The following is a 14,507-nucleotide window of genomic DNA, read 5'->3' on the forward strand; positions in this document are numbered from 1 at the left end:
AGGCTTTGGGGTAGAGCAGGTGTTTGGGGGTGAAGAGTAGGGTATTTTTATGGTCTTGTCTCTGCTGTGACCTTGGCTGAGCTGCTCCCTCTGTTCTTTTAGCTTCCTTCCACCCAGTAGATGCATTTGAAGGCTGAGCTAAATCTCCGCGCACAAAACCTCCTTTTTCTGGAGTGCAGTAAAGAGCGAGATGCTACAAATCTGGGAATATTGAAGGAAAATCTCTGTAAATCGTTGGTGTGCTGTGCTCTCCCTTTCCAGGGGGCACACGGAGGTGGGAGCAGGGCAGGCTGGCAATGTCAGCCTTGTTCCCCGAGTGCCACCTTTGTGGCCAGGTGTGTGTTTGCCCTCCTCTCCCTGCCCCAGCCCCGGTGAAACAGGAGGCTGTGTGTGCTGGCACAGGGGCTCTGTGCCTCCCTGGAAGGTGCCAGCAGCTGGGAAATAAACACCCCCTTTTCTGCAAGAGGATAAACACCCCTTCTTCTGTGCCCTGCTATCAGATGGCCTTTGGGCTTATTTTCAAACACTGAGTCCATTAACAATCAATTTGAGAGCTCTGGTGATTTATCTCCAGATTGGAGACCACATCCAATGCCAATATTCTTCACCTCAGCAAGTGGTTTCTGGGAGAAAACACCTTTTTGTCCTTGTTATGCTGGTTTAGATTGGAATATTCTTGACATCAGGGAGAGATCTATGGGAGAAATCATGTTTATCTTCTTCCAAGCTGTTTTGGGTTGAAATATTCTTCATGCCAGGAAGAGGTTTCTAGGAGGAATCACCTTTCTTCCTTGCTGTGCTGGCTTGGGTTGAAATATTCTTCACCTCAGGAAGAGGTTTCTGGGAGAAATCACCTTTTTTTCCTTGCCATGCTGGTTTAGATTGGAATATTCTCCACATCAGGAAGAGATCTCAGGGAGAAATCACCTTTATTTTCTTCCAAGCTGTTTTGGGTTGAATCCAGGTTGTGAGCTTGGATCTCCACCCTGATCTCCAGCTGCTGTGCACAAATTCCAAACATTTCTTGTGTGCCCAGAGCAGGCAGCAGCACGTGCCTCCCTTCCACATCCATGCGGACAAACAGCATCTCCTTCTTGCAGAATTGACCTCAGACCGAAGCAAATGGCTGCAACCACTCCAATCCCTCCTTTTTCCTTTCTCTCTCCTGGCTGGGGATGGAAAGGAGCCACCTCTTCACAAAATAAAGATTTGTAAAGCAGCGATTTTTGCCACCAGTGGCTGCTGCCCTCTTTGATGTTCTTGGCACCGCTGCTGGCTCCCCAGAGCAAGCTGGCAATTCCAGCCTGTCCTTCTCTTGCCTCATAGCTCAGGGCTATATTTAGTAGTTTCAAGTTGCAACAGATCTGGAAGTTGTTCCCTTCAGCTGCAGCGGAGGCTGGGTCTGTCCTGGTCCGGGGAGGCTGAAGGTGTCAGAGCAGAGCTGGAGCTCAGGCTCAGGCAGTGCCCCCAAAGCTCTTACCTGCACAGAACCTCGCGCTACTGCAGGTTTTAGTGCCTGGCTTTTGCCTGAATCCTAAAGCTGGGTGCAGAAATTCTGCCTGTGGTTCTTGCTGGGTGCAGAAATTCTGCCTGTGGTTCTTGCTGGGTGCAGAAATTCTGCCAATGGTTCTTGCTGGGTGCAGAAATTTTGCCTGTATTTTTTTTCTGGGCATAGAAATTCTGCCTATGGTTCTTTCTGGTTGCAGAAATTCAGCGTACAGTTCTTGTTGGGTTGCAGAGATTCTGCCTGTGGTTTTTTCTGAATATAGAAATTCTACCTATGATTTTGGTGGGTGCAGAGATTCAGCATGCAATCCTTGTTAGGTGCAGAGATTCTGCCTGTGGTTTTTTTGGGTGCAGAAATTCAGCGTACAATCCTTGTTAGGCGCAGAAATTCTGCCTGTGGATTTTTCTGGGTGCAGAAATTCAGCATACAGTCCTTGTTAGGCGCAGAAATTCTGCCTGTGGATTTTTCTGGGGGCAGAAACTCTGCGTACGAATGTCGCCGGGTGCAGAAATTCTCGCCTGGGATTTCTGGGACGCCCTAAGTGTCATTTCCCTGCAGCTCCTGCCCCTTTCCAACGTGCAGATGCAATTATTGCGGCATCTCTCTGCTGATCCAGCAGCCCGAGCTGTGCTGAGTGAGTGTTCCCTGCAGGACTCCGTGGAACACAAAAGATGCTGCCTGGATTCCAGTCTGGCCATTTGGGGCTGGAGATCCAGGAGGGTGTTGAAATCTTGGGTTTGCAGCTCCAGAATTACAGGTCTGAGAGCTTCCACTGAATCGTCAAAGAGTTTGTTTTTTTTAAAGCCCTGAGTATCTTTTAGTGGAGTTTGCTCTTCATTTTCTCCCTGGAGTCTGAGGATAAATGAGTAAAACCAGCAATGGGATCGTATGATCTGACTCCTGCTGCCAGAGGATGAAGGGAGGACAGATGTTTTAGGAGCTAAGTGGATATTTTACAACGTTTTTCTTGCCAATAATAAGAAAAAAAGGGGCTGAAGATTGCCTAATATTGCCCTGCCAGCCATTAACAATGCAAATAAGTGTGGAGAAAATAAAAGAAGGTGCTCATTCCTTAAAATATGTGGGAATGCAGGCATTTAGTGGCGGAGCTATTTATTTGTGATTTCTCAAAAGGAACTCTCCGTTTGCTCTCTCACCAGTCCCCCCTCCACACGACGCTCTTTTGTACCCAGTGAGTTGCTTTGTGGTTATTGTGGTTTTTCTTCTCACAGCAACAAGACAAAAACACAAATAAAGGAAAATGTGCTTGTGGACCCGCACGTTCCCGTGCAGTTTGATGAGGCTTTGGGCTTCGGATTGTCAAAACCAAATTCGTCCCTGTTCTGCGGTGAATTTGAGGCCAGAAATCCGTTTTTGTACAAATGTGTGATCGCTGACACAGGCTGCACAGCACAGGGGGGATTTTAGTCCCTTCAGACCCTTAAAGGCTCTGGGGAAACTCCAAAATGGGAAAATGCTTGGAATTACTTTGGTGCCTCCCACTTTGGGGTGGTTGTCTGGCAAGCTGCGGTTCTACCTTTTATTTTGATTTATTTCCTCTGTTCTCACAGTCACATGTTCTTTAAACACAGAGCACCTGTTGACACCAGCATTTTAACAAAAGAATTGTATTTTTCCTGGACAGCTGGAGAAAACCACTGTCCATTCTGATCCGGCGTGATTTCACATTCCTGATTTTCTTCCTGTTGATGTTTTTTGTTGTTGTTGTTTTCCAGGGTGGTGAAGGAAGAGATCTCAGATGACAATGCAAAGCTCCCTTGCTTCAATGGAAGAGTGGTGTCCTGGGTACGTTGGATTTTGTGTGTGTAAATCTCTGTTCTTTGATACTGGATGCTGATTTTTTAGAAGTCATTTAGAATCTCAAAATTAAAACAAAGGTATAAATATTAATTATCCTGTTCTTAAGTAATATACTTTAAAAATCAAAGTGAAGTCCAGAAAGTGTGCAGAGCTGAAAAGGTGATTTTAATATGAAAACAGCTTTAGTACTGTCACTAAACAGCCAAAACAGTTTATTCCAGATTTATTCTAAATGTGATCTTCTGGTGCATTTCGGTTATGGTATGTAAATTTCAATGTGTTGGTATTGTTGGAAGGTTTAAATGAGGTTAAAATCTTGGGGATGAACATTGTGTATACATTCAGTAAAAAGACACCAACATTTATAGCCTTGGAAAAAAATTAATTTAATATAAAAATCAAAAATTTGGGCTGCAGAGTTGTAGAGGGAGTCAGTGAAAAAAAATCAAACACAGTATCGATTGCTTGCTGTTTCCTGTGTGTGTTCAGGAAAGTAAAGAAAAGTCCAGTGTGTGTAATTTAGACCTGGCTTGGAGTGGGAGCTGAGTCCTGAGCGCTGGTTCCTCGTGGATCAGCTGGAAATGCTGAACTGAGCTCAGCTGCGTCACACGGCAGCATCAGCCACTTCCCCCTGCTCTGCTGATTGCTTTTAATTTTCGGGCACTCGGTCTCTGGCAGCTGGGTAGTCCCAACAGGTTCTTAGTGTTAGGCAAGCGCAACACGTGGCTTTGTAAAGCTGAGCTTAAGCTCAGTCCTCCCACGCACACCCAAATGTGCATTAAGCACTCACTAGATTTTGTATTAAATGGAGGTGTTAAAAATGGGGGTTTCCAGTCTGTGCTGTCCAAAGGCAGCTGTTTGTTCCTGGGGATTGTGTTCAGAAGGAAAAGTTACTTTTTTCCCTTTTTTAGGCCCTCCATACCTTTTTTTTGGTTTTTTTTTACCTTTTTCCTCCAACCTTTTTCTTCCAATAACCAGCATGACTTGCAGAGCTTTTCCAAGACCTCAGCCATGTGCATTTCCACGCAGCAGGCACCAAAATACCTTGGTTTGGGAATGGAGGAGTGTTTTAAAGCAGAGTTCTTTCGATTTAAAGCTGCATTTCTGATCTAATTCCTATCTAAAGCTGGGCAGTGCTCAGGGAAAGGAACGAGCACCACTCGCCTCCAGGAAAAAGGGAAGATTCCCTGGAGGAGTAAATTGGTCGTCAGAGGAGCGAAACCATTGGCCCTGGAGCATCAAACTGATGCTTGAACAAACAGAGGAGGCTTTGAGAGCTGAGGGTGCACGTGGAGGCAGCCCTGAACCCTTTCTTGGTGGGGCTGTGTCCGTTCTTAGGTGGGAGCTGGATGTGGGATGAGGATCGTCCATCCTGGGGTGGGACCAGCCCCTGGCTGCGCTCAGGGGTTTGGGTTTGGCTGAAGGGCTCGGTGCTGCTGAGTTTGCTGCTCTCAGGATGCCCCTGAGCTCTGGGTGCTGCTGCTGGTTTTGTCTTCAGTCCAAGGATTACTGGGGGGCCGGAGCGTGGGGCTCTGGCGGGGTGGGAAGGGATGGGACAAAAAGGGATCTCATGTGTGATTAACGAGCGGAAGAGAGCGTCCCAAAAGCTGCAGATAAAACAGGGAGGGAAATGGAGCTGGGGTTTGTGCTGAGAGCAGTGTCTGAGCAGCAGAGGGGTGGGAGTTGATGGCAGCTCCTGTCAGGGGAGCAAATTCATCCTGAGGACTCCTTTCCTCCTCCCTCCGTGCAGCTCCTGCCCTGTGTTTGCTCCTCAGTGTCACCCTCCCTGCTTCTGCCCCTTTCTCCCATGCTGCTGAACTGGGAAATATTAATTAAATACTCAATTAATTCAGTATCCCAGTCATCCTCTGCATCCCTGACCTGGCTCTCCTCTGGCGCTGGAGGACGGAGCTGTTTGTTTTTATTTCTGTGGTCCAGTTAAATTTATCTTTTACTTTGGGAATTCAGTGTATGGATGATTTATTCTGATTTCCAGACACCATTCAGGCTCTTCTGTGCAGCTCAGGTTGTTGCAGCAAGGTGTTCTTGGAGTTTAAGGAAAAATCCACCCCCAAACTATTTCACGTGAATAAGGGTGTGGATTATTTCATTCCCCTTACATCCCAATTCCTCAGCCTCCTCCTTCTTCCCTCTCCCAACCAATCCCCCAAGGGCATTTTGTCTCATGTTAAGAATTCTTTATGGAGTTAAGAACAGTTCTTAATCATGGAGTAAAAAGTAAATTTCCAGAAGTCGATTACTCTGTGAGGGCATCCACCGCTTTTCCTGCGGCGTTGCTGGTACTTCATCACCCTCTTCCATGAGGAGCCCAGGCAGTTCCTCATTACCTTTAAACATAAAGACAAATCCGACTTCCCAAGTCAGAGCACAATCCCTCCTTCATCCCTCATGGCTCTTCTTCAGGAGAAGAATGGCTTCAATTTGCCTTTCTCCCCTCGGTCAGATAACGTTTATCTGATATATGATATGGATGATAAATGCTATAAACAGCATTTAGATGATAAATAGTGATTTTTTTTTTTTTTTTTTTCTTTTTAATGCCAGCACAGGAGTTTAACCCACAAAAATCAGCTCTGTTGGAGTCAGTGGCCAGGCTTCTGATAGTGCAGTGATCTAAAAGCAACATTTAAATGTGTGGTTTAAATTAATTATTTGGGGGTATTAATGGAGCCCCTTTTTGCGTGCTGTACTGAATTCTTTGTGCTGCTGGGGATGAATTATAAACCCATCCAGCTGTGCAGAACCAGCACAGATTGTAGGAAGTAGAGTTGGATTTATTCCTTTAAAACTTGGGTCCTTTCCCCCTTTCCCACCCATCAGCCTGCTCCCAAATTTATGTGCAGATCCCGGTTTGGAGCTCTTTTTGCAGATGATGTTGACAAGGGCTTCTGTTCCTCCAGCTCAGCAATCAGCTGAAACATCTGTGGCTGACCTGCATTATGAATTGCAAATTACTTTTTCCACACTAACACCCATAAAATTGCAGGGCTTATCTGCCTCTATTTGCTGCTAATTACTGGAGGAGTTTTATGTAAATCTCACTGTAAGTTAATTGTTCGGTTTGGAATTCTTTAATATCCCATTCACTGGAACTTCACAGATAATTGCGCACAAATCTTCCAGGGATAAAGTTGGGTTTTTACCTTTTGGGGAAAAAAAAAAAAGGGGGGGTTGGGCAGGGTTATTTCCTTAATTTTTTCCTGTCTGTTTGGGGTGGTTTTTTTGGTGGGTTTGGGTTTTGTTTTGTTTCGATTTTGGCGTTTTTTGTGTATTTTTTAGGGGGTTTTCTTTGGTGATTTTTTTGTTTGGTTTGGTTTGTTTGTTTGGTTGGTTTGGTTTTTTTGTGGTTTTTTTGGTTTTTTTTGTTGTTGTTTGGTTTTTTGTTTGGGTTTGTTTTGTTTGGTGGTGGTTTTTGGGTTTTGTTTGTTTGGGTTTGTTGTTTTGTTTGTTTGGTGGTGGGTTTTGTTTGTTTGGGTTTTTGTTTGTTTGATGGTGGGTTTTGGTGGTTTTTTGTTTGGGTTTTTTGTTCGGTGGTGGTTTTTGGGTTTTGTTTGGGTTTGTTGTTTTGTTTGTTTGGTGGTGGTTTTTGTTTGTTTGGGGTTTTGTTTGTTTGATGGTGGGTTTTGGTGGTTTTTTGTTCGGTGGTGGTTTTTGGGTTTTGTTTGGGTTTTTTTTTTGTTTGTTTGCCTTTGGGGTTGGTTTTTTTTTTGCTTGCTTGCTTGGGTTGGTTTTTGGTTGGGTTGGTTTGGTTTTTTTAACTTATCCTGAGCTCTTTGTCTCCTGTGCTATAAAACGTGTGTCAGCTGGTGACGGCCAGCTCGGGATTCTTGCACAAACCCATTTGGGTTTATTTATTCATTTTGGTGCTCCCTGGACGTGACTGCAGCGTGTTTCTCCGCCACGCCACGCACGCGGAACCAGAAAAGAGAGTCGGAGAAGGAGCGTTGCGCGCCGCAGCCGAGCGCTTCCCCGCGCATCTCCCTCCTGACCCGTCCCGCGCCCGCTTTGATGTTCACACCGTGACCGACGCCTGGGAACGGGCCGTTTTCATCTTTTTTAATAACATTTGAATCCTTCTATTTGTCAGGGGTGGGGCCTTTGATCTCGGTGTCATCTGCAGGACTGATTTCCGTAGGGGGAAGCGTTCGAGGGAGGATCTGCGAGCCTTCAGCTCCCGCCAGCGCTGGCTGCCCTGAGAGCTCCGTGTGCAGCTGGATTAGTGGGGAATTAAAACCGCTGCTGCTAATTAGCTGTTTAAACTTCCTCCCCAGCCCTCCTGCGTCCTGCTTGTTTTTCTCCTCCGCATCTCAGATCTCGTTTTTTCTGATTTCGGGCTGGGTTCGTTTTTCTTCTCGGCGTGGTTTTGGGGTTTTTTGCTGTTGTTGTTGTTTTTAAGTGTGCAATAATTTGGGACAGAGCTGCTCCTTCCTAGATTCTTTTTCAAGGGATCATTTTAAAACCCTTTAAAAAAATCCTTTTTTCCTTTTCAAGTGGTTGACCTTTAGTTTTTTGACAATACAGAGACTGTCATTAATTGTCTGTCAGAATTCTTAATTAATTGCGGTAAATGCATTTCCACAAAGGCATCTTCGCTGATATTTGTCCCGTTTCTCTAACGTACAACACAGAATATGATTTTTCTCTGGGAATCATTTATTTGGAGCTTTCTGGGACTGCTTACCTGCATGAAATCATTAATGCAGTTTTCCTTTTACCCATTTCATTTTCAGGCCTTAACTGGGCAAATTGGGAAAAAAAAAAAAAAAGGCATGGAAAAAAATATTTTTTGTAACGGCTTCCAACGTTTTTTCCCCTCTCTTGGCGTGGTGGGAGCTGGGAGTGTGGCAGGAATTGGCTGGTGCCTGCTGCCAGGTCTGTTATCGCTGGTTTTTAGGAGGGATTTACAACATCTGGGAACAATTCCTTGCCTGGCTGCCGGGAATGTGCAGTTTCCCATTGGCTGGCAGTGATGTCACTGCCTGCTCTGAGGTTTTCCCTGCTTTTTTCCTCCCCACGAGCTGAGTGCCAGCGGATAATTCTCGTCCTGTTCGTGCATCGGCTTTTTAGAGGCTGTATTTGCAATTACAATTAATCGTAATTAATCGTCGTCGAGGGGCAGAACCGTTTGACAAGGGCAGCGCAGCAGCTTCAGGGCTGGGAAATGAAAAAAAGTGCCCAGAGCTGAGGCAGGGAAGAAAAATCCCCAGGTGTTGCAGACAGGTAGAGATGTTATAAAAGAAAAGCCTTATAAAATATAGTTTAAGCCCTGCTACTCTAGCTAAGCTAGAAGTAGCTTGTAAGTTCCCATCAAAAACCAAAAAATAATTCTAAGAATGAACACAACAACCTATTCTTAGAGAGAGAGATGTTTGCACCTGCATAAACAACGACTCTGTCCCAGGGGAATCAGTGAAGAAAAGATGTAAGCAGATCTAGAGAGAGAAAATTTGATAAACATTTACAATGGCCCTTACTGACCAATAAACTAAGTTTCACTATATTGCTGACCAATTAAGTTTAACACAGTGCCTTCTAATATTTCCTATAAATAGGAGCTTTGTGAAAAAAGAATTGGCTTTTCTGCATTAAAAAAAAAAAACAACACCTGGGTCCTGTCCTGCATTTAAAAAAACCCTGGGTCCTGTCTGCTTATTTATTACAACACCCAGGAGCAGAATCTTGTCGAGTTTCTGCAGAAAATCAGCTTTATTTCAGGGCCAGTCTCTTCACACTTTCATGAACCCTCATTCCTCCCAAACCTCATCTCAGTGCAGACAATTTCTCGTTGCTAAAATCAGCGTTCCTTTCCTGAGGAGGTTTTTCCTGGGGGTGTGGAGTGCTGGTGCCTTGGAGAGAATTCCTGCTGGAGCTCAGCCCTTTTCTGCAGTTGCTCCTTTGGGAGCAGCCTTGTGTGGATAATGGGCCACGGCTCTGAAGCTTTGACTTGGGATTTGAGACGCCCCTGACTTTATAGGAAATAATTATTTGCGGCTCAGAGATGGATGTGGCTGTTCTGAAGCTGCTGTCAGAAATATTAAATGGCTCTTTTGGGTATTTTCTTTAGTGGCTGGGATCAGGCCCTCACCTCTCCCTGAGCTCAGAGCAGCACCAAGAGCTGCTGCTGTTCCTCAGTGAGAGTTTGAATATTGTACTTTTCAGGCTGATAAATGAGTAAATAAATCTTGAGCCAGATTTGAGAGCAGGGTGCACCCATGTTTGCTCTTTCCCCTGCCCAGGGTGGTTTTTGTCTGGTGTCCTGAGCCTGGACTCTGCACAGGTCATTCCTCGAGCTGTTCAGATTTCTGCTGAGCTCTGGAAGGGCCTGGCCTCTCCATAATCAATTAAAAAGCATCAGCAAATGTGGTGGAGAGAGGAAAAAAAAAAAAAAAAGAGAAATTTTGCTGCAGAGAGGTGAAACAACTGATCCAAAGGCTGGAGATGGGGTTGGAAGTGTGGTGGTGACACAGGCAGTGAACTGAACACTGATTTCTGCAGTGTAACTGGGTTTTTTCAGCCAGATTTTTTGCCAGGAGTGCTGGAATCCTTCTCCTTCCCAGGAGGGAGGGAAACAGGAGAAGGAAACGGGAGCTTTCAGTCAGAGGTTTGTTCCCACAGCGTGGAACTTGCACAGCTCGGGGTTTTGTCCTCTCAGAGGTGGCTCTGGGGGTATCAAAAGCACCTGGGATTCTTTTCTAACAATTCCCTGGACATTCTCTCTCTGACCCCTGGGAAAGATGAGAGGTGGCAGGACCTCGGTTGTGAAAACAAACAGCGTTTCAGTGCGATGGGATGAACGGAATCGACAGCTGCAATTAGCTGCACGCTTCTTGATGAACTTTGATGAACTTCCTGCACGTGCAGCGCACGGGAGGCGTCCAGGATTGCCATGGAACTCCTGACCTTCGGGGTGGAACCCAGCAGCTGTTCCACAGGCACACGGCACAGAAACCAAACCCCAAACTGCTCCTGCCCCCACAGGGGAAGCTCGATGGGGGAGATGAACTGATGAGCGCTGGCTCGTGGCCAGGGAGCTGCTGGTAGCTCTGCACAAGCACTGCCTTGTGGCACTCCCTTGCCATTAAAATGCTGGGGTATTGGAGGGGTCAGAGAAAAGGACGGACGTTGATGTGAGTGATGGTTTGCAGAGTGGGAGGAGGGAGGGATTCCGAGTTTAGCACAGCCAAAGCAGGGAGCAGGAATTCTGTGCTCACCTTGCAGCCAGCGCGGGGATGTGGGAATTCTCTCAGCAAGTGCTCTCTGAATTTTACCTATTTTGCCCAGAATTCTTCCTCTCCTGCCTAGAATTATTATTCTTCAGCTGTCACTGACAAACCCTCAGCAAGCTGAAGGTGTTTGCCTGGAGAGGGGCAGAGCTGAGCCCAGAATTCCGTGGAGTTGGCTGCAATTCCACCTCTCAGATCCCTTTGATATGTGGGAACAATCTCCCACCTTCTGCTGCAGATTTTCTTTCCTAGCATGACAAATGTTGCTCCCATGCTCTTTTGGGGTGGTTTTTATTCGTTTTCTCTGCAGCCACCTGTTTATATTCAGTGCTCTTGATGGGCGCAGGGAGCTGAAAGTGAAGAAGAAAAGCTCTGATGAAGGGAGAGTGCTCCACTTGTAACCAGACACAGATCTGGACACTCTGTGTTTAAACAACTTAATTGCTTCAAGTTCTGCTTGAATCTCTGAGCTCTCCCAGGTCCTGGTTATCATAAAACCAAGATAGCATTAGACAGCTTCTTTAAACTCTTTACACTCCTGGGTTTATTTATTTATTGTTATTATTATTCCTCAGGGGCAAAAAATTCACCCCAGAGGATGTGTTTAAATTAAGTGTGTTTTGTGTGGCAATGCCTGCGGGCAGCAAAGATTGGAACTTATTTCGGGAAGGTAAACATGGGAATATCTGCACTGGCCACCGCTTTATCGTGGCTGCTTCTGATTTACTCCTGCAAGTGGGGGAGATGTTTATCTAGGATTAAAAAGCTGCTTGGGGAAAGGGGAGATACTGCCAGTATCTTGAGTTCAAATATATCTCAGGTTCAATGAAATGGACTGATTTGAGTTGAAAGTGGTTTGTTTATTCCTGCAGCCCTCTCCCCTTTGGGATGGGGATGTCTGAGGCTGTTTGTGGCTCTAGTCCCACTGCAGATCAGTAGGAAATGTGTTCCCAGTGCTCTCTCCTTGAGGAAATCACTCTCCAGGGGTAGCATTCAGCAGGAGATGCTTTGCTGCAGTGGATTTTGTGCTCCCAAGGTGACCCACAGCCTCCTGCAGAATCACTCCTGCCCTGCCAGGACTTCTTCCTCCAGGAGCAGGGAAATGCTGGAGAGCAAATATCCTGAAATACAGAAAGGATTTGTCTTGTTGGCTCCTCCTGGAGTCAGGTGTTGCCCTCAGCAGGAAGGTTTAAAGGACATTTTTTTCCTGCTCCCAAATCCCTCTTGCTTGTTTTGCATTCACAGCCCGGAGTGTGGAGGCTGAAGGGATGCACAGTTCTTGCCTACACCCACTTTTGGTTTGTTGGGGTTTTTTTTCTGCTTTATTTTTTCTTCTTTTCATCCCTTGGTTTGATTTTTGTCAGAGATTCCTCAGGGAATCTTCCAGGCTCAGAGGCATCCTTGCATCTCCATAACACCAACACACTTCCCAAACATCGCCCTTTAACTTCCCCACCTGGAAGAAAGTGGCTTTAATTATCAAGTTATTAGGAAAGCTGGTGTTATTTTTCCCTTCAGTGTTTCCTCTGCTGCTCCTGCTTTGGTGATAAGAGTTTGAATAATGCAGCTGACTCCATGTGGTGCTGGGGAGCTGTTTTGTCTCCAGGCAGTTCCTTTTCGACAGCCTGTGTGTGTTTTCCTCCTCATGTTTATGGTTTATGCTCCGAGGAGTAATTCCCTGCATCCTGGACGCCAGTTCCCTCCTCTCCATCCCCTTCTTTACCAGCCAGCATCCCTCTGATCATGATATTGGAATTAGTCTGAAAGAAATGAACCAGTTAAGATTGGAATCTCTCCTGCTCTGCTTCTGCCACACCTAAAAATAAAGGGGAGCTGCGACCTTGTTGCCTCTTAGTGAAAGGTATTAATCGATATCATTAATGGAGGATTTGTTTAATTAAAAAGACCTTTTAATCACAGTGTTTAAAGAGATTCAGCCACGTTGATGAGGTGGCTCAGGGGGCTGGTGCTAAAGTCACCCTGGTCACCTCCAGGTCAAGTTTAATTCCTGTGGATCGTGGCCAGGAAATGCTGTGTGTGGTTTTAAATATGTTTTTTTTGGGTGGGGTTTTTTTTGCAAATGATATGCAAAATTCTCCCATCTCAATGGGAGAATAATCTTTATCCAGTCATTTCAAATATTAACTAGGTCCTTCACAGAATTCTCATTTCGTTTTGCACAGAATTGGGCATCTGCCTTCCTGTTTGTAAATCAGAGGATTGGGTCTCTGAATAAAAAATAACCACTTATTCTAACAGGTGAAGTGGGATTAAAAGGGGAATTTCTAATTGGGAATCACCTTGTTCTGTTTGCAGAGATAAATTAAAAGGAGGCTTGGATCAGTGCAGGTTTGTTTTGCTACGGTGGTGCTTTACCCAGAGCAGGGTTCTCCTCCCCTGGGATTTAGCTTGAATTTAGATATCTTTGAATGCTTTCATCTCACTGGTGCAAAACTGGCAGTGCCCTGCCTTTCTGGCTTAGAAAACGGAGGCAAAAATGCTGATTTCGTGATAAAATATTTACTGAACCACTGATAGAGAAGGGACCTGCTCTGGTTGCTTCCTGGGTGCACGTTTCAGTCAGGAGCTTTTTTCCAACGCTGCTAAGATTTTTTAAAAAAATATGAATGTCAAAACCCAAAGTGTGCAAAAGGACTCTTTACACAAAGCACCTCTGCTTTTTTCTAAAAATATATATATTATTTCTTTTTTGACTAGAGAAAAGGAGGTGCTAGGCTGGTAGGAATCAGATCTTGGTTCAGTCTAAGATCTTCTGTCCATCGTGAAAATGAGCTACAAACCATGAGGGTGGGGAAAGGAGGAGATTCCTTCTTCCCCTGCTGATGGAGGATGTCCCAGTGCTGAGGGGACGTGGGCTGGCCTGGATTTCCTGGGAATGAGGTTTGAGTGCAGAAATCCTCCTGTGTGCCATGATCCGTTAGCCAGGGAATACTGATAATAGTAAAATCGACATCCTGCCTTGTCCAGGGCTGGAATTATTGATAATTACTGATAATTATTATTGATAATTCCAAGGAGAGGGAATGCTGTGTGCAGGCCCTTGGTGTTCGGAATGAGGAGCTGGATCCATTCCATTTTTCCATGGGAATTCTGGGTATTGATCCATTATCCAGGAGAGACCCTGCTAATGATTGGGAATATTGATAGCATTAAAATCGACATCCTGCCTTGTCCTGGACTGGAATTATTGATAATTATTGATAATTACTGATAATTCCAAGGAGAGGGAATGCTCTCTGCAGGCCCTTGGTGTTCAGAACGAGGAGCTGGATCCTTGCAGCGTCTTTAATCCCATTTTTCCATGTGGATTCTGGCTGCTGGGTGCTCTGCAGCCTTTCCTCTCCCTCCTGCCAGGCCCCTCCAGCTGCCCTGAGTGCAAATGTCAGTGTCAGAGGAGTTCTGAAGGTGATAATTACACCAGAGCAGCTTTAGAAAAGTTTTCAGGTCCTCGTGAAACATTGAAGAGTCCTCTCTGCATGTCCTGGTTTCCATGGCACGGTTGGGAAATGCCTTTTCCTGTCTGCAGCTCTGCCTTAGGGGAACATTTGGAGACAAAATGGGCACGAGAGACACAAGGGGGATGGACAGCAGGAATCTGCTCCTCCTTGGAAGCATCTTTCTCTTGAGGTTGGGTGGGTTTGAGCTTTAATTCAGGCTCTCAACAGAGCTGGTGGCAGCTCAGAGATTTGGTGATGGGGCCGAACTGGGCTGTGAATTTCTGGGAGGTTGAAGCTCTTGTAGGAGGAATTACCCCAGATCTGGGCTGTATTTCTGTCATGTTCCAGCTTTTGCTTCTCATTTTTGTGCTGGCGGTGCCAGGCTGGGAGCACAGCCTTAAACTGTGGGTGCATCTTGCAAGGGATGCTCACAACTCGGGGAATGCTGCAGTGCCAGGGCCCCAAAATCCCCTAAAA

At 45.7% G+C, this 14,507-nt stretch overlaps 1 protein-coding gene across 5 annotated transcripts in view; it reads left to right on the plus strand.

Annotated features, from left to right (window-relative positions):
* The window catches only part of DVL1 (dishevelled segment polarity protein 1), a 70,306-nt gene that overhangs the window by 24,176 nt on the left and 31,623 nt on the right, over positions 1 to 14,507 (plus strand). For 4 of the 5 annotated variants that reach the window (XM_040084330.2, XM_040084331.2, XM_040084334.2 and 1 more), the window contains exon 2: positions 3,244 to 3,313. In XM_040084330.2, the coding sequence (XP_039940264.1) occupies positions 3,244 to 3,313 (70 nt within the window). Of the gene's footprint in view, positions 1 to 2,739; positions 2,867 to 3,243; positions 3,314 to 14,507 lie in introns of all 5 variants that reach the window. The other variant, XM_040084332.1, reaches the window with a different exon arrangement.

The sequence above is a fragment of the Hirundo rustica genome, chromosome 22 (genome assembly GCF_015227805.2).
Source record: "Hirundo rustica isolate bHirRus1 chromosome 22, bHirRus1.pri.v3, whole genome shotgun sequence".
Lineage (NCBI taxonomy): Eukaryota > Metazoa > Chordata > Aves > Passeriformes > Hirundinidae > Hirundo > Hirundo rustica.